This window comes from Rhopalosiphum padi, chromosome 1 (genome assembly GCF_020882245.1).
Source record: "Rhopalosiphum padi isolate XX-2018 chromosome 1, ASM2088224v1, whole genome shotgun sequence".
In the NCBI taxonomy this organism is placed as follows: domain Eukaryota; kingdom Metazoa; phylum Arthropoda; class Insecta; order Hemiptera; family Aphididae; genus Rhopalosiphum; species Rhopalosiphum padi.
In genome coordinates this window covers 51,920,296-51,939,942 of record NC_083597.1, presented here as the reverse complement: position 1 = coordinate 51,939,942, position 19,647 = coordinate 51,920,296, and the positions used below count along the sequence as shown (strand labels likewise).

General features: G+C 30.2%; 2 protein-coding genes across 2 annotated transcripts; both read left to right on the top strand.

Annotated features, from left to right (window-relative positions):
* The first annotated feature begins 7,564 nt into the window (after positions 1–7,564).
* LOC132917654 (proteasome subunit beta type-2-like) lies at positions 7,565–9,928 on the top strand. The gene is made up of 4 exons (XM_060978491.1): positions 7,565–7,804; positions 7,888–8,081; positions 8,250–8,415; positions 9,645–9,928. The coding sequence occupies exons 1-4, from the start codon at positions 7,714–7,716 to the stop codon at positions 9,824–9,826; spliced, it is 633 nt and encodes a 210-aa protein (XP_060834474.1). The 5' UTR covers positions 7,565–7,713; the 3' UTR covers positions 9,827–9,928.
* Positions 9,929–15,723: 5,795 nt separating this feature from the next.
* Positions 15,724–18,832, top strand: LOC132932116 (transcription factor Jun). The gene is made up of 2 exons (XM_060998335.1): positions 15,724–16,849; positions 17,486–18,832. Exon 1 carries the CDS (start codon positions 16,028–16,030, stop codon positions 16,844–16,846), a length of 819 nt encoding a protein of 272 aa, XP_060854318.1. The 5' UTR covers positions 15,724–16,027; the 3' UTR covers positions 16,847–16,849; positions 17,486–18,832.
* Positions 18,833–19,647: the final 815 nt, after the last annotated feature.

Genomic DNA, 19,647 nt, shown 5'->3' with positions numbered 1-19,647 from the left:
GCGGACAGCCACCACACAGGTCCTGATACTGTGTAACCATCGTCCTGTTAGCTGTCGGAAATATTGTCTGTATCCGGTCGCCGTCGATCTCGCGCACCTGCACCGGCTCCACCGTACGCGGAAACAGCAGCTAAGTCGACACTGCTGACATTTTTATTCCAAGCAACTCAATCCGTTCCGTCTTTGCCATCAATACGTCGTCGCTATCGTAGTCATCACTATTGTGTCCGATTCGTGATCCACGTGTTTATCAATAGCCGCTGTATGGTCCGTCACGCTTCAATAGCGATAGCCACTGTGTAGCGTCGCGGTAATCCAAACGGCTCAAGTGTACATAGCCATCGTTCTTCTAATGTACTTAAGTGTTACTAATAAAATAATAATCATAACGATTATTACGACTGCATATCACACATGTGCGTTGTTACATCCCAAACGTCAATAACGATTGTTAACCACGTGTCATACTTTATAGTAATCGTTAGTTTATCATATTGATTTCATTTTTGTTGTATATTTGCAGATTTCTCTATCAGTGGTGACAGATCTACGTGAATGTACGTGAATTATTGAAGTGCATCACGAGGTCATAAAACTATTTCGGGTCTGTGTTCTGAAAAATTTGGAACCGATGTTAATTTAATAAGCTTAAAGTTAGAAAGAGTCATGGAAAACCTTTAGAATTTATAAATAAAAACAGTAATCGAAGCAAGAAAAATATTATTTATGAAAATAAAAACTAAAAATGTTTGAGAAATATTTTTTAACGGAATAAAAAAATACAATAAAGTAGTCAATTAGTATATTATATATATTAAAATAAAATTAATAAAAAAGCATTACTTAGCCAGTAAAATATTATTTTATTTCTATTTATTATAATAATAATTATAATATAAAACATGAATAAATATAGTTTTCGTTTTAAATTATGTCTATACAATAAATATAATAATATGTAAATATATACTTTGTATATTGGCTATACAGTAAAAATAAATAATACTAACTACTAAAACACTATAAGTATTAATCAGGTATATAGCCAGAGTAACGGTATTGCGAAATAAGCCTACAAAAGTAGTATTTTTTATTCTATTATCAAAATGACAATTATGTCATTATACATGCATTTTTAAATGTTTTTTTATTTATACATATTAGTACACAGTGTGTGAATTTAATAATGGAATCATGAAAATGCCTAACTTGGACATCAGTGTTTCATTTATTATTGTTATTAACGCTTACATTACGTACATTTGTCAATTTTTTTAATTGGTAAAAGCGCTTTTTTCAAGATCCCCAGGGGCACTAAAGAATTTTCTTTTTAGCCTAAGTCTAACACATTTTTACTCTATTAAAAATACATAAAATTAGTTTTTTTCCAAACCGCCAACAGGTGTCCATGGTAATATGAATGATTAATAAATAATTGATATTGTTTAGTAACAATATCTATAGGTAGCTAATAACGCTTGTATTTAAAGCTAAAATGATCAAATAAATATAAGTATAATAGTAATACATTATGTGTATCACATTAATCGTCTTGTCCGGCGCATTGTACAGACAATTTGACTACATTTATGCGCAGAGCAACATATTATTGATAATATAATATTTATTATAATATCTAATCGACAACTTCAAACAGACATTTTTTTTCATTATACATTTTGAAATGTGTATAAATTTGTTTATTTATACACACTACGTGTGAACTTACAACTGAATGATAAATCTAGAAATACGGATGTCAGTAGCACTGGACCCACGAAAACGTTCAACCAGTGCTTGAATTGGGGGCGGACGTGGGGTGATGGAGTCCGCCTTCTTTTTTCTTTTTTTTAGCGTACCCCATCTATTTATTTGAAACGGAACGCTAGAAACGCAACATTTGATGTAATGAATTTGTAAATCATCAGTTTTTTCTGATGCATAATATACCTGTAACCTATAACCTATTATAGCCATAATATTTGTATATTTGTATCGACTATGAAAAAAAAAATTGGTTAATAATAATGGGTAATTAATATAATCAATTGTTAGGCTGCGGCAACCACACCTAGACCTTTTTTCTATGCGACCGCTGCGATCCTAGATATTTTGAACGTAAATATTTTTCACTTTTATTAAAATAATATATAAGAGAAGAAGATGTCAATATGTCAAATCTATGAGTGTTTTTTCAACAAATGTTACACTAATTCGCTTTTAACATCGATTTATCGACAGTTGAGTTAATTGCTAATTTTTTATAGGAAAACTATAAAAAAAAAAATATTCATAACTAGGTGTTTATAAATAATAAACTTAACTAAATGAACCTGGATATATGTATTACTAAAAAAGGTCTTGTATAATAGACAATTATTATACGTTACAATTTTACAAACACTACCAAAAAAAAAATTAACGTTTTCGTAATGTGTACAATGTTTCAAACAGATTCGTATGTCATTCAACGACGTCACAGCCACCGAATAATCGGATCAAAATCGAATCGCACGCGTTGTCACTGGAACTTTGCCATAATATGCTCGCTAGATAAGACGTACGCGCGACTTGTCATTTCTGCGGAACGTAACCCGTCGTAACTCTGCGCAGATGTCGACAATGACGATAACGCACAGGGAAACGGGGTTTTACGAATATACGTTCTGTTTGGGAAACATACTTGAACACTTACGAATAACCTATTCCTACGAATGACTGTTTATCACATAACACGGAAACTGAAAAAATAAAATATGCATTAACACAAATATTTAATACAGATGTGACGATCAGTGTTCGCGCAAACGCAACAAACCAACCACTGATGCACTGCCCGAACGGTGTCAGACTTATATTATATAGGCCACGGAACAAGGCCAAGGTCGAATTTTGTTTGTGCATGTTAGAGCTGCGAATAGGTATGAATATAGATATGAATAAAATCACTATTCAATATTACGAGTACAAGCAATGTAATGTGCAGGCAACATAATAATATGTAAAAGATCAAAAAATATAGGTACCAAATGCCTTCCCTAATCGTGCAAGTCTGCCCGGGGTGGGTCTTGCTACGACGGAGGACAGACGGTGAATGTCAATTCTGGTCGTTTCGCCTGGCCTTTTATACCCGGTTCATTAGCGATAACACAGGACCGATATCGTGTTCTGTGACAGATAACAAGAAACCGTAGAAACCCCAATAGTGCAATCGCCGATAAACGCACAATTTAAATAAAAGTTATTATGAGAATAAAAAAATTATAATTATAATAAAAATAGTAATATAATAATAATAATAATAATAAGATTAGGAATAAGAATAATAAAAAGAAAAAGAAGAATCTAGAACCTTATTCGTGCATTTCCCACACACCGAACGGAAAAATCCCCCCTCTCGGACAAAATATTAAAAGTTAAAATATTAAACAATTATTTATTATGTAAAAACTTTTCACGGGATTTTAAGACTTTTCCAGAGTTTTTTCCAACACGTTCTTTTCGTATTCGCGTACCTGGTTTGCGCCTTTTGAAAGCCGTGCGTATATACGATTTTTTCGCCTTTTGCGTTCGTAGCAATTGCGATCGCGGTAACGAGTACGACCGCCGATGACAGCCCCCCTGACGTTTTTTTCGTTCTTTTTATTTTTGCACATAGGATTGCGGATGCCGATCGATTTAGTGATATTTATTCTATTGCTATTGCTTTAATGGTACACATATATAATATACGTTTGATTCGAAGCCCATTTGTCGATATACAATACTGTTTTTTTTTTATTCAACAAATTGCATTATATATTTATATTATTTTTGTTGTTCTTGGTAGCTAAACTTTTACATCATTTGTCGATATACAATACTGTTTTTTTTTTATTCAATAAATTGCATTATATATTTATATTATTTTTGTTGTTCTTGGTAGCTAAACTTTTACATCATACTTATATATCTTCGACCACGGGTTGTGCTGTATACCATAAAATCGTTTCTCGACGACGTTTATGTCGCACAATACTGTATGTCTGTATTCATGTACATGGGTGTATTGGTATATATATGTATATATAGGTAATAATACATGATAAGTTTTTTGTAGGTGTATTGATAGAGTTATTACATGTTATATATCTTTATAAATCGTAATTTAAATTATAATGTCATTAGATGATGTGTAATAAATAAATAAGTGTTTCTTTATTTTAAAATATTTTTATATAATAAATGTAATGATTTTTGGGAATTATGGGTGCCTGAAGGTGATGTGAGGGGCTTTGCTCCGCACAGTAATGTGATATTAAATTTTGTGTGGAACGCTCGTTCATCCAACATCCACTGAGTCCACCTTCTAGTATTTTTCCAAATCGAACACTGCGTTCAAAGACGCAGGACACATAGACTTAAACGATCTAGTGCCATATAGAGTATAAGAACCACAGTAGGAAGCATTGGTCAGCAGCAATCACTTAAAGTGGCTTGCTTTATACGCTATGAGTAGTAAAAAAAAATTTTAATGACGCCACTGACTTATTGCAGCATTTTCTCCATTTCGCAGCCGTCCTCTCAGTCATTTTTTTCAAAAAAGTGATTTTAGCGTATTTAGGTACTTTGATTTTCGAAATTTTTTTGCTATAGAAAGATAGTCCGACGGTCCATTTTGCGCGATACAACGTTTTCAAGGGCATCGCGAGTGCGCTTCCATCTTAAAAATACGCATATTTAATATTTTAGGTGAAAAACGGCGAAAAACGACGGCGGTGGCCAGATGTAAGCTTACTATTACCCACGTCATTCAGCCACTCAAAGACTGTAGGCGGCATGGTTGTTAGCTGTAAAAGCGCAGTTAATGACGCCGCTCGACAATAGTACTATATATTATAATACGGTGTTAGTGGCGTGTTTACGACGGCTGCGGTAATTTTTCACAGGTTAGCGGTGGTCAATGGCAATCCCAATTAAATTGCCGTCCACTCCGGTACGGCTCACCGCCGTGTCACGCGATTGTAGACGGCGGGTGTCGTTCGGCTGGCCGCCATACAGTTGGAGGGGGGTGTAAGGCGTCCATAATCGAGCGTGCGACATCCGTGAACTCGTTACAGGACGGGGTGCCGGAGAACGTGCGTTGGTAATTTATCTCCAAACTCCGTAGTGCCCCTTGTTTTTCATACCCCCGATCCCGCATCGCTGCAGTCGTACTATGCGATGTCTTCACCTATAAGAACCACAATTTTACGTACGTCATTTGTTCGTCAACAGCGACATATTGCGACTTTGTATAATTCCACGCTGTTTACGCCGTTATAGAAAAATACCATAATTTACACTCAGGGCCATATTTATGCAAGGACAAATGGGACATTTGCACTGGGCCCACTCGTAAGAGGGGCCCACCGACATCAGTCATTTAAAATTAATTATATACCGTTTTATCACAATATTTTGAAAAAACATAATTTTATTTGGATATTTTGGTGGGTCAGTATGTAAAAAGTATAATGGGGATTTCTCGAAAACGACGGTTTTAGTCAGCATTGATGATAACAAAATTTCATTGTCGTTATTATCGTCGTAATATTATATAATAATAATATAATAATGTATAACTAATAATCGTAATATAATACTATTGACGGTGTCTTGCGTAGTTGCGTGGTGCATTCAGTCCTGCGATTTACGTCAATCATATTTATTTTATATTTATTAGTCATTTGTGAATTATTTTTAATAATTTAAAAAATCAAAATAATAATTAAGTGGTTTAATGAAGATAAAATTAAAATATAAACGAGATCAAGAAACAAAAAAATTCACGGTAGTTTGGATAAATTTACATTTAGAACTAATTTATCTACTAGCGCACAATCGCCAGGTAATACATTTTTAATAACAATATGAAGTCATACTCTTCTATGATCCAACTACTCATATACTAATTAGCTACTTACAGCATTAGTTTAAAAATATATTATGCATACATTTTTATTTTAGCATTGGAGAAAATAAAGATGGACAATTTGGGGCCCAAAATTGTAAATTGTACAGGGCCCACGAATTGGTAAATCAGGCCCCGTTTACACTTCGGATGATGCCGGTCAGTGCTATATCTCAGTCACCACATACACTGATACTAACTCATTATACGTACGAGTATATTGTGTGCGTTCGTCTCCGATTGCTGGTGTAGCACAGGTTGTTGTTCCGTCGCCTCCCGCAAACGCAAACCGAATTTAGATATATATTATTCTCGTCTAGACGTCTTCACCTTTGTATATATACATGCAATGTGTCTACGGTCTCGTATTCATTAAATATCCAGAGCCGTTGTAATGTTTTTTGTATTAGCCATTACCATTTGATTGAGATTAATGCTGTTGGCCGCCGTCCCCGTTAGTACACGGATCCATCGCCAATATAAAGGTGCGGAACTGCGGAAGTGACTTGTAATCATATTCCGTTCCTGCTGTTTCTCATATATAGTGTGGTGTCTCCTAAACTAATCATTTCTAACTTATCATGCGACAAAGATCGTTGTAAATTCACCACGATGTCAACTATTTATTATGGCTAAGTTTACCACCACCGACCTTGGTCCTTATTCATACACCTATTGGCGACACACTATTATTAAAATTGTTCATATTTTGTGACAAACAATAAAAAAAAAAATAAGAATAATACCTATTAATTTTTGTAAATATAGTGCAACTAGGTTCGTACATTTTGTGTCATTTAATATTAGTACTTCCTGCGACACGCTATAAATAATGAAACCATATTTGTTTAATTTTTGTATAGAGGTATTTTTGAGATAAAATTAGGATTTTCAAAAATAATTTAAAAAACCTGAAAAATCACACATAAAGTCCAAGATGGTGGACACTTCCGGACCTCGGAGGGATAGAGAGAATATTCTATAAACATTATAATGAATTGTGAAAATGTTCTAAGTATAATATATAATAGGCACCTACTTTTTCAAAAATTACGTCTATTTTATATTTTTATAAAACCATTTTTAAGGACTATTATCTTTAATACAAACATTTTAATAACTAATGACAAAACGTTAATACAGCTACACAGGTTTATTGAAAAATTATAAAATATAAATTAAGAGGTTTTAAATAATATTAGTTTTTAAGTAGGTATTTCAACTATAATGATATGCACTTTTTTTTTAAATTAAAATGGTCATTGGTTATGTATAAATTATACTTTGTATAATTATATAGGGATATTAACTTACCGTGGTAATAGTTCCTAAATTTAATCATTTTATAAATTCGAAGTAATACTTATTAAATCGTGAATTGTGTGTTTATTCGTAGCAACGGATTTTCGTAGTAACTGGATAGTGGATGATAATACAAATTCAGTGTAGTTGAACGTCGTAACGTTCAATGTTCCACCTTGATATCAGGCACATGATAGTATAGTATCTTAAATCGTGATATCAGGTTTGTTTATTGTTCTTATCTCAGATTCTTAACCACATAAATGAAGTTAGCCACGGCTCGTTTGTTTTGAACGTTTCTGAAACGAAAAAACCGCTCAATCATTTTATCTTTATACAACAGCAATAGTACATATTATAATACAAATCAATCGTCATACTTTTTATAACTAAACCTTCTAGTAATAAAGTATATTTAAATCCAAATACTGTATTATAGAGTTAATTAAACTTATTAATTATTACCCGACTGCTACAAAATGGAAACCGTTATTGGGATAAAGTTCAACGATTTTGTACTCATCGCCACGGACATGACTGCTGCGCACAGTATTATGGTCATGAAAGACGGTAAGACATTTTTAAAACTAATATTTTACCTGCCTGACAGTGCCTGTACCTTTGTACTAAGATGAAACTATTTTTTTATGTAGATGAAGACAAAACGTACAACATCACCAACCATGTAGTGATGGGAGTCACTGGTGAAGCAGGTGACGTACCCAGATTTGCAGAATACATCACTCAAAATGTCAAACTTTACCGCATGCGTAATGGATACGATTTGTCCATTCCAGCTATTGCGACTTTCACTCGTAAAACTGTTGCCGAACACCTTAGAAGCCAAGTAATTGTTTGATTGAATTACTCTAATTAAATTTTTATTTGTTTATTTATTATTGAAGAAAATTACAAGCTTACCTCATATTCTACAAGTTCTTAACTTCATAATTATTTGCATATTATTGATTTGATAATTTATTGTATTAAAAATATATTTTTTTTTTGTGCACAGAGTCCTTATCAAGTTAACTTTATGCTTGGAGGTTATAATCCAACTGAGAAAAAATCACATTTATACTTCATTGATTATTTGGGAGCTCAAGTTGAGGTTCCTTACGGTGCTCATGGATATGGTGGTATGATGTCAATTACAGTTATGGACCGTTATTACAAACCAGGTAATTCTAATAAATATAAATCAATCTTTGTTTTTGGAATAATTTAAAGTAACTATTAAACATTTAATTTAGTTTTTAAATTATTTTTTTATAATTGGATTATAAATATTGACCTTTACTATAAAACAGATGACAGATTATTTAGATATGGCATAAATAGTTTTATTAATTTTAAAACTGATCTGGTATCACAGTAAGGAATACATTAAGAAAATGCTACATCACTGTTGAGTATGATATTATAAATATTCGAAAAGACAAGTGTTGTATGTACAATATTTTTTCTTTGAGTTAAACAATATACAATTTTTGTATAATACATTTAAATGAGTCAATTATGTATCTTGGTGTCAAGGCCTAAAATACATCTGATTTCAGGGGGCACACTTATTAATTTAACTGTTACCTTTGGGCTTTAACAGATTTCTATAGCAAAAATAATCTGTGGAAGTTGTAACTTCCATAATCTCACCTCTTTTATGTACCACTTACCTGTCACATCAATATTATTTATATGATACTGGTACTAAAAATACATAAAATAAATACAAGAATAAGTTCAAAATATTTTTAATTATTTTGAAATTCCTAAATGTTTGTTACTTGGGACACACATTTGACATTCAGGGGACACAGTATTTTAGGCCCTGCTTGGTGTCTAGAGAGGAGAAGCAGCCCACTTAAACTTTTGATGTATAAACTAAAAATCCTGTTAGATAGAAAAAAGATCGAGACCTTTTGCTTTTTAGTCTTTTAGGAGGCTTACCTGGCATTGATTCAGTTACGTTTTTTAGTAAAATTGTATTAATTAGGTTATTAGAAATTTCTTTTCTGCAATTCATATCACACATGTAATATATGTCATGTATGAGAATTAATGTTTCTTATTCTGATTATATTTTATTAATAAGTTGAGTTCATATTATGTGTCTGAAAAACAAAATATTATGAATTAATTTTTAACAAATCTATTGAAATAAATCAATATTTAATTGTATTGCTAAAATTTATATTTATGAAAATCACATCTCTATCATACATCTAATATTTAAATAGTATGAATTATTAATGATTTTTAAATTAAAAAAACAAAATACTATGTAATAGTATCTACTTTGTAATAGGTATACCAGTATGCTTAACAGTTGCTATTTACTAATATAAGCAGTACTATAAGTACAATAAATGATTTCTTCAATTGAAATAATAACTATTGATTTTATTTTTAGATGCAAATTATCAAGAAGCATATGATCTCCTTAAAAAATGCATATTAGAAGTACAAAAACGTTGTATTATCAACATGCCCAAGTTTAAAGTTAAAATGTCTTATGCTGGAGGTCTACAGGAATTGCCAATAATTACCAAGGATAATATTGAACAAAATATCATTATTAATGTAAAAGAGTAAAGTTTATATTTCTAATGTATATTTATTTTTACAGTCTTTTTTTTTTAAAACATTATTATAAATTTAATTAATGGAAATATAAACAATATGAAATGCTACTAATGTTCAGTTGATTCTTTTATAAATATTTAGTTAAAGCTATTATTAAATAAATTGTTCACGTCTTCACAATGATAGCATTAAAAGAACGAGTGAAATAAATAATTTTTAATATGAAATAATTTGAATTTGAATATATTTTATAGAAAATCTAACTTATTAACTTTTTAAGATATGATATCCACTATCAAAAAACAACTATTAGTCTGAACATATTTGATATCTAGACACTAGATATAGAATGTAAACGGCTATGGTATTTATCATGTCTTTATGCTGCAGGGAAATGTATTTTTACCTTTAATTAATTTTCTTACTTTTCATGTAAATTCCTAAGATTTTTATAGTTTTACGTTTTTATCACATACCAAAAAAATAAATCAAAAGAAAAATATTTTCTACAATTCTATTTATAAATATTTATATGTATTTAAACAGATTCAATCAATTCAATCTGATTATATCCCAATCATAAAATGTGTCAATAAATATTACTAAATATTTTTATTTCTTATAGATTCTACAATATTATTTCAAAATACTCATATTTTATTTTATACCGCTTCAGTAATAACTAATAATATCGTATAAAGTATAATATTTTTTATAGAGTGTAAACAATAAAAATTAGTAAAAGTGGTTATTGGAGGATGTTTAATATTATACTCGTAATAAACAACATTACTTTTTTAATTCTTATTCAATAAAAACATTTAACTTGGTGTGTAATTTGATTTTCTTGTATAGTAAACAACAAAACATTTTTTTTTTCACAATTTTGTTTTTTCTTTTATTTGGTTTACTTAAAATCACTAATAAAAAAATATATTTACTCTACAATCAGCTAAAAAATGTCAATATTCGTTTTTTATACACATAGAATGTTTAAAAACTATGCTTATTTTTTGTTATGCTAAATAAGACTATTGCTTCTTTTTATATTTATAATGTTAGCACATAGTTTTTTAAAGTTTTATTTGGTCGAAAAAAATTAATACCCAATTTCTGTGCATATATCATGATTCATTTACTATTGTTCACAATGTAATATTTTATTGTTGTTAAATCAAAAAAAAAAAAAATGTAATCATTAGTATTTTTGTACTGTATGTAGGTGTTTAGTTATTGTGTCGTTATAATATTACATAGGTCATAAAACATAATAATATTATTTAAAATGCGTAGTGCATAGATATATTATAGGTAACTATAGCTTATATAGTTATATATGTATTGTATGAACGATTGTTGAATTTTTAGGTATCTTGCAATAAGGAATCATTTAGGAATCAACCTATCCTATACGAGTTAAACATAACCCTATATATCTGTATTTTTATAGAAAACAAAATTACTTTAGTGAATTACCTACCACATTTATTTTAAATTTTAGGACTTATCATTATTATAATTGATTGTCGAAAAAATTTAGAATGAGTTTTTGATGTTTTATATTGATAGCCTGATTTAAATAGATATACCATTAAAAAGGGTCCTGCTAATTCGAATAGGCTTAAAAATTATCGCTTAATTATTATTTTTTAAATTCATTGAGAATCCGAACGATCTATTTATCTAAACCCATTCGGATTAACGATACTCTACTATACCTTTATAGGCTTTAAATTATTGCACATGCATAGATATATATTTATAGGAACAATAGACTGCATGTCAGCAGTCTGCAACTGCATGAGCAAACAATAGTAGAGCTAACGCTCCGCTCTATACATATTTTATCAGCCTATGCCATACGCCAATGAGTATATCATCTGATTTATTACAACTTACAAGTAAGTAGTCATACACTCATACCTAATTTGGGAACCTATAATTATAATAAATAAGTTTTGAAGTTTCTTTAAAATAATTGAACTATTTTTCCTGTTTTGAACCGACGGCGCCGCGAGGACAGCTTTCGCATTACTCCCGCGTAAAAAAAAAATGAACCTATATAATATATATTTGACATGGAGAATAAAAAAAGGCCAAGAATTGGCGAAAAATATTATATTTTTTCAAATAATGTGTAAGTAGTAAGTTCAAAAAGTATTTATAAAATCATTTCAATTTTTTATGTAACGAAAAGAGGCAGGGGGTTTAATATTCTCCCTTCACCCGTTTGTATGTTACTGTATACTATACTGTAAACTGTAACTGTTACAGTGTTACTATACTCTACTAGAATATTGGGGAATTGGGATTCGGCGTGGGTATTAACTTGTTCCAGAAGTCCCGTATTACTATTTTTAGTATATCTCCGTGATAAAACAATATACATATTTAAATTTAAGTGTTATACCTATTGATTACTACAAAAATTAGTAAAAAAATTCCAATTGAATTATAGTATAAATTTCAAAAATAAAATTATGATTTTAGTTTTTTAAATTTTCATGAAAGTCATTATTTTTTGTCATTTATGTTTTAAAACAATTTGAAAAAAAAAAATTTTAATTGAATGAAAGGTAGGTAAGGCATGATTTAATCAATCTAGATTAGAATGCAGTTTTATTTTTTGTAGACTCGTCAATAAAAATTAATTTATCTCCAGATATTATATTCTGATCTAACCTATGTAGTGCTCAATCACAAAATTGTAAATACCTTTTTTTATCAACTGCATGAAACTGTTGAACAAATTTCTTTTTCTATATTGTTTTATTTTATTTTTTTGTCATGTCCTGTCATTTTATGAACGAACGATTTGCTTAAAGATACTCCAAAGTCCAACCTCCAAACAGTATGCACAAATAACATATGGATAATTTTGAAGATACAATTATACACTTCTAAATTCTAAGAATGTTAATGGTGTGATCGACATTTGTTGCGCTCTTATATGATCTACCTGGCCTATTTCTCTCATTAATTTATACATAAGAGTTAAAATTAAGTTTTTAATAATATTATAAAATAACTCAATGATTAAGAATACGATGATGTCAAAAATCATATGCTACCTAATTTTAACATTATCGGTCGATTTTCATTAAATTTAAATGATATTATTATATATATTTTAAATTTTCAAGATATTTGAAACTAATATATTATGTCATAATGTCATTCAATTAAAATCTTCAATCTTCTTATTTATTGCTGTAAAAAAACACATTTAAACATAATTTTTACCACGAAGATAATAAGGTTAATACGATACTTCTGGCCTCTGGGACACATTGTATAATAGTTGCATAAATATTTACAAATAAATATAGGTAATTGTTTCGTTTTCTGCATTATTATTTTTTACAGTTGTCAAAAAGTAATCAATGTGAAATGTGAATTATTCTTAATTATTTTTAATGCATGTTTGATATTTTTCATAGGTTTCTATAAATAGAGAACATAAATCTAACCCTAAAAGTAGGTTACTATAGTCATTATATATAGTAATATAGGGTATAGACTATATAATGTCCCGCATAGCCATTATTACTTATTAGCTATAATATATAGCTATTATATCAACTAGTTTTTACCTAAGTATTAACCATATCACAATAACTGATTTGGGATCGACAAAAAAGGTATAAGTATTTATGTATGCATACGCGTTATCATCACTCAACTATATCAGCCCCTATACTCTATAGTTAATAATAAAGGTCAATTGTTAAAAAAAAGTTAAATATTTTTTTTAATAGATGGTTAAAAATTTACAATCTAACTCTTTAATACATACTTATGTAGATAAATGGGATACTAATTGTCAGCAATCACTCATCATTACCTACTCGAACTTCATAGGTTACAGCTCTATTAACGTTTACCTTACATAATACAAATATCTACCTATTTTATATTTTTATAAAACTACCACCATTAGGTATGTTACATATAACAAATTTTGAAGTCAATAAATCATTAAATCATCTTTTAACAATACACAGTAAAACAAAGTTGGTTAGTTAAAGGTCAAATTTCAAAAATATTTGTTATTTCATTATTTGTATCACCACAAGATACTCTTAATAAATGGTATAAAAATCAAATGTATAAGAATATAGGTAATTTAAAAGTATCAAAAATAAAAATTAGATTGAATTCATTATTTAAGTGAAATTAATTATGGTACAAGCGTGTTTAGAAGGTCAATAGTTCAAATTGCACAGTATATTTCTTAATAATTGAGAAATCGAAATAAAATTACGACATTTTTACGTAAAATCAGTTTTTGACAATTTTTTTTTTATTTTGGTTCAAAAATTAATCACCGTAAATCCTTAACATTTTCACAAAATAAAAGCTAATTTAAATTCTAAGTATTCTAACACGTAGAAATGTAGTTTGTAACATTCTGATTACAAAGAAGTTACCTAATTTTTTTTTGCTTTTCCGCCAAAACTGTTTTCCATCAACAAATCATTTTTTACTAATTTTTCACTAAAATTTCACCCATTTCTATAATTTTATTATGTTACGTACATTTCTATATTAAAGCCAGAAATAACTAATCGGTACCTAAGTTAAATCTTCGAAATATACTATAAATGATTGATAAAATAATTATTGAAAGACCGAATTTTGTAATTTTATCAAAAGTGATACCTATAAATTATAGTAAATGCCGATTTTAGCACTGCTGCAGACCTGCAGTAGAGCATTAAATATCTATCTTGCTATGGATAACCTTTAGTACAGTGAATTGAGAAAAAATCAAAAATTATATGCATAGGAAAAAGTAATTTTATACACATTTTATTGATAATTAGGCCTAGGATTTAAATGCCCTAGAACGACTAAAACTATCAAAGATATTCTAAAAATAACCAGTTGCCCTAAATTGCACGTATTTTTTTTTGTTAGGCAATAGGTATGCAACCGAAAAAAAACGATGGTTTAACATTTGTTTTTCGAAATTTTTAACACTTATTTATCGTAACTAAGCTAACAATAGGTAATACAAAAATAATTACTATCTACTAAACCAAGGCACGCTACCTAATATTAATTAATTTTAATGTTTCCGTCGTATTGCTTTAACTTAGATACAATGTCTTAAGGTTTTTAACATATAATTCATTACATTTTTTTATTAGTACTTTTATACTTAATTTATGTGATATTATTATTTATTATAATATAGTTTATTATGAATATTAGACAATATTAATATTATTCTTATAAATTATTTGTATCTAAGTACTAATAGTGTCTAAGTTGATATATAGTAATAAATTCGTTTTTAATTTTAATTTTAATATATAATTGCATATTTTTGTTCCAAACTATCTTATTAAACTTTTTAAGCTTAAATTGGATAAATATTTTTTCTGGTAAACATGGTACCTAATTATCTAAACCCTTTTTTTAATAATTTATTTTGTTACATAATGTTTGCCCTATTTATAAGTATTGAAGTTCAACAAGTATGTAAATATGATTAAAGCGAAGAGTTCAAGAGTGTGGGAGGATATGGACCATGTGAAATTATTGTGAATAATATAATGATTTTCAGATTTCATCACGATCAAAATATCCGAAATCCGTTTCGGTTGTCGACGAACTCACTCGACACGAACGCGTTATCGGCTAGCGGGTATCGCGTAACCGCTAAGGCGCTAAACCACCGACGCTCTATGCCCATTATCCGTCTCGATCCGTGTTGGCGGCGGCGGCGACGGCGGCGGGATAAGTGCCTCGACGATTCCGCGTCCACTATGTGTCGACACTGTCGACCGTCGAGCCAATGGGAACGCCGAGAAATGACGTACTTCACTACTTTCCGAAAATAACGCGATGACTCATTGCCGACCACATCGGGGGGGCCCGAGCGGTCTGCCGTCCGACGTTCATTCATTCGTGTACCGTGTGCCATTCCGTCGTGTCGTTCGTGCTCAGTTTACCGCGCCGTGATTAATCACTTGATCGTTTGTTTTTTATACGCACCGTGTTATCACACCGCACATATTTATTATAATATTGTTGTTACGTTTTATTATTTTTTTATATACTTTAATATACACCCTCTGGGTGGATTTTTATATCTAGTTTATAAAAATATTAATAATAATACATCACACGGTTCTCCATAAACCGTGTGCGGAATAGGCGAAAAGGTCTGTAAGCGCGGGTGCTTGTGCCATAGTAACAAAAATGGTAAATAACTCGTCCAGCTGCATGATGTTGGACGAAGCGTTCTACGACGATCCTCTCATTCCCAAAGTTGAAACCCACACCAACGAAGTTAACTTCCTGAAGAGACCAATGACATTGGATTTGAACTCTTGCAATAACAAGAACTCAGCTAAGAAACTAAAAGTCCTGTCACCTTTGTTGACGTCGCCAGACCTACGCATGCTCAAGTTCAGCTCTCCAGAGTTGGAACGGTTCTACATATCCCAACAGACCGCCCTTGGCCATATCAGCACACCCACGCCGTCTCTATTTCCAAAATCTGTAACCGAAGAGCAAGAAATGTATGCACAACCATTTGTCGAAGCGCTCAAATGCCTACACCACAATAATGATTCTAACAGTGCCACTCAAGTAGAAATACCAATGACCAGCAGTGGTAGTAATTCTTCAGAATACCAATCTGAACCTCAGTACTCTGTGTTAATGACTTCAAATGACTTTTCCAATATTATTCCTCACCATGTTATCAAAGAAGAACCTCAAACCGTACCCAGTGTCACGTCATCATCACCACCCATGTCACCAATCAACATGGAATCCCAAGAAAAAATCAAACTTGAAAGGAAAAGACAAAGGAATCGAGTGGCTGCATCCAAATGTCGCCGAAGAAAATTAGAGCGTATTGCCAAGCTCGAAGATAAAGTTAAAGTACTGAAAAATGAAAATTCTGAACTTACCACAGTATTGAACAGACTCTTGGAACAGATTTGTCAATTAAAACAAACGGTTGTTGAACATATGCATAATGGATGTGAATTTGCAGTCAACTGCCTGTGACCTGTAAGTTCTTAATTTATTATTAATTATTATTTTAACATTTTATTCAGATAGGTACTTAAATTATTTGTTTTTAACATTGTAAATTATAAACATTTTTTCGAGTTCACTATTTTTGCTTTCAATAATTAAATATTTTAATCACATTTTAGTTACATTGATACCTTCTTGATATTTTTAATTTATTTATAGTTTACACATATTGTAGGTTGTATAGTTACATCTGTCGTGTGAATCTTTATTAAGCGTCAATAATTATTATTGAAATTGAATATTTTTGTCATAAAACTAGTCAGTAATGAAGTGGGTATTTCACTGACTTAGTATACTAGGTACCTAAAATTATTTTTTACATACCTATGATCATATAAAATAAAAGTAATTTTGAAGTACAATGTACTTAAATTAATAAATTATTTAAAATTAATTTAAAAGTGAAAATCAAAATTGCTTAACCAAACTTATATTTGTATTGATTTATATAATGCAGAAGAAACATAGGTTTAAAATATATTAAATATGTATTTTAAATAAAGTTCTTTCCTACCAATAGTTAAACATTATTGAACATATTTTGTCATTTAGGCACATGTTATAATAAATAATTAATAATAACATATATTTTTTTTTAATTTACAGTTAATAATGAACACTGATGAATTTATCAAAAACATCCTGAATTTGGGTGTTACTTCCTGCCTGTCTGTGAGTTTTTCATATTTTTTCTACAAAATTTTTAATGAACCGATATTATTGCTTCAAAAGTTGCTCAATTTCTTTGTAGCCTATTTTAATATATTTCTTTTTATATGTTTAATATATGTAATAGTGTATACTATTGTAGAACATTATGATTTATTCATTGAATTGTAATTTAAAAAAAAACAAAATCAAATCAATTACCTATTTATTTATTTATGTATAATAAACGTGCAATTACTAGGTTATCATACTTTTTTATTGTACTTGTCTATTATTTTGTATTTCTTTGTACCATGGTGTTATTCACTTTGAATAAAAAGGTTTAACATACTGCTGCAGTAGACTGGCATAGTAACAATAACATTGGTACCTTACCATCTACTCAACAGTATGTAATATGTTTGGACCTTAATATTATTAATTAACTATTAACTTATAAAAATAAATTAGTAGCAATGAAATAATTTTGCACTTGATGCCTTTTAATTGTACGTAAGCCATAAATTACTGTAAATGTTATGCTCAAAATGTTTTTGAGTACTAAAGATATTCCAAGAATGTTTTAATAAAATTATTAAAATGCACAAAATATTTTTATATTATATATTTTTTTTAATGTTCTTGACAAAATTCTATGATGAAATTGTTACGAGTAAAAACCAGTGTTGCCTTTTTATATGTATATTTCAAGTTTATCTCCTTCACCATTATAGATTATACTATTTTATGTACCAAATAAATATAAATGGTACATGTTAACAATGCAATAATTTAACTGATATTTTAAGCTTTTTACCAGACAATAAATAGGCCAAAGTTAATATTTAGATGTAATTTTTTTTGTAAAGTTGTATTTATAAAATAATATTTAAATATTTTATTGTATATCTTTTAATATTCATTTGTATTGACTGGACTTAACTTTTGTCTTGTGATTGTCAATCCCTCCGCTCTTTTTGCAGACAACTTGAAGTGTATCAGTCATGTTCCTAGGTGCTCTTGAGTGTAACAAAGCAATTTTTTTTATTCTTATGTTTATAAAATATCGAAAAATCAACGATAATATATTTTTGATTATATAAATTTATATAATAATATCTAATGTTAGATATTTTAATTTATTATTGTAAGTGTAATTTATGAGAAATTTTATTGTGTGCAAATGATTATTGTGATTTTAAGATTATTTTTAACGTTAAGGCTTTTGTGTGATTTTTTTTTTGACTAAGTGATGTTTTATTTATGAAAAAATTTTATTAAAATTATTTTCTAGAAAAATCAACATTCACAGTGTGTTTTTATTTCGTTTTCTATACCATCTTCACACCCCGTGATCGTCATCATGACTTGGGAGTTGGCATTACACCGTATTTACACGAAGGGGTGGCGCGAAGGATAATAATATAACTTGTGACAACCGAAGTCACCGAAAAGAGTACTAAATAGTTATGGTAGTTATATAAACGATTTGTTGTCGTGAACGAAAAAAAAAATGGGAAGAATAAAAAACGAGCTCGCGATAAACTGCATGATTATGGCATTTATACGGTTTTTGTCGGGTATATAAATGTAATATAAATGTAATATAAATGTATAATCTCGTGTTATAACGGCGGCAGCGTCGGCAGCTCTCTACGCCGATGACGTCAAGGTGAACCGGTTATAATGTCGTCGTCGTCGTCGTGTTTGCGCGCGGTGCTGGCGTATGTGTTGGTGTGCGCTCGTACTTGGAATAGGTGTGCGTTTATATTATTATTAGTATATCGGATGCACGTTTTTCGAGTGTGTGCGCTTTGGCGAAAAACGTCGACGACTGCGGCGAGATCTTTTAATTATTACTATGGTAATAATATCGTGTGCGACGCAAAGTCGCGCGGATTTATCCGTCCGTCTCGATGCTCGGTCTCTCTCGGCGCCGCCGCTCCTCACCACCGTGTTCGACTACTCTTCGTCGCTCGCCGCGCCACACGAGTACACGACCATCAAGGTCGATTTCGTTTTGGCAAACCGTCAACGCAAGCCGTTCTCTGCGCTCGCGGATCTTGTACGCGCTCGTTACTTGCTCTTTGTGTGTGTAAAGTTCGGATTTATAAATGCCC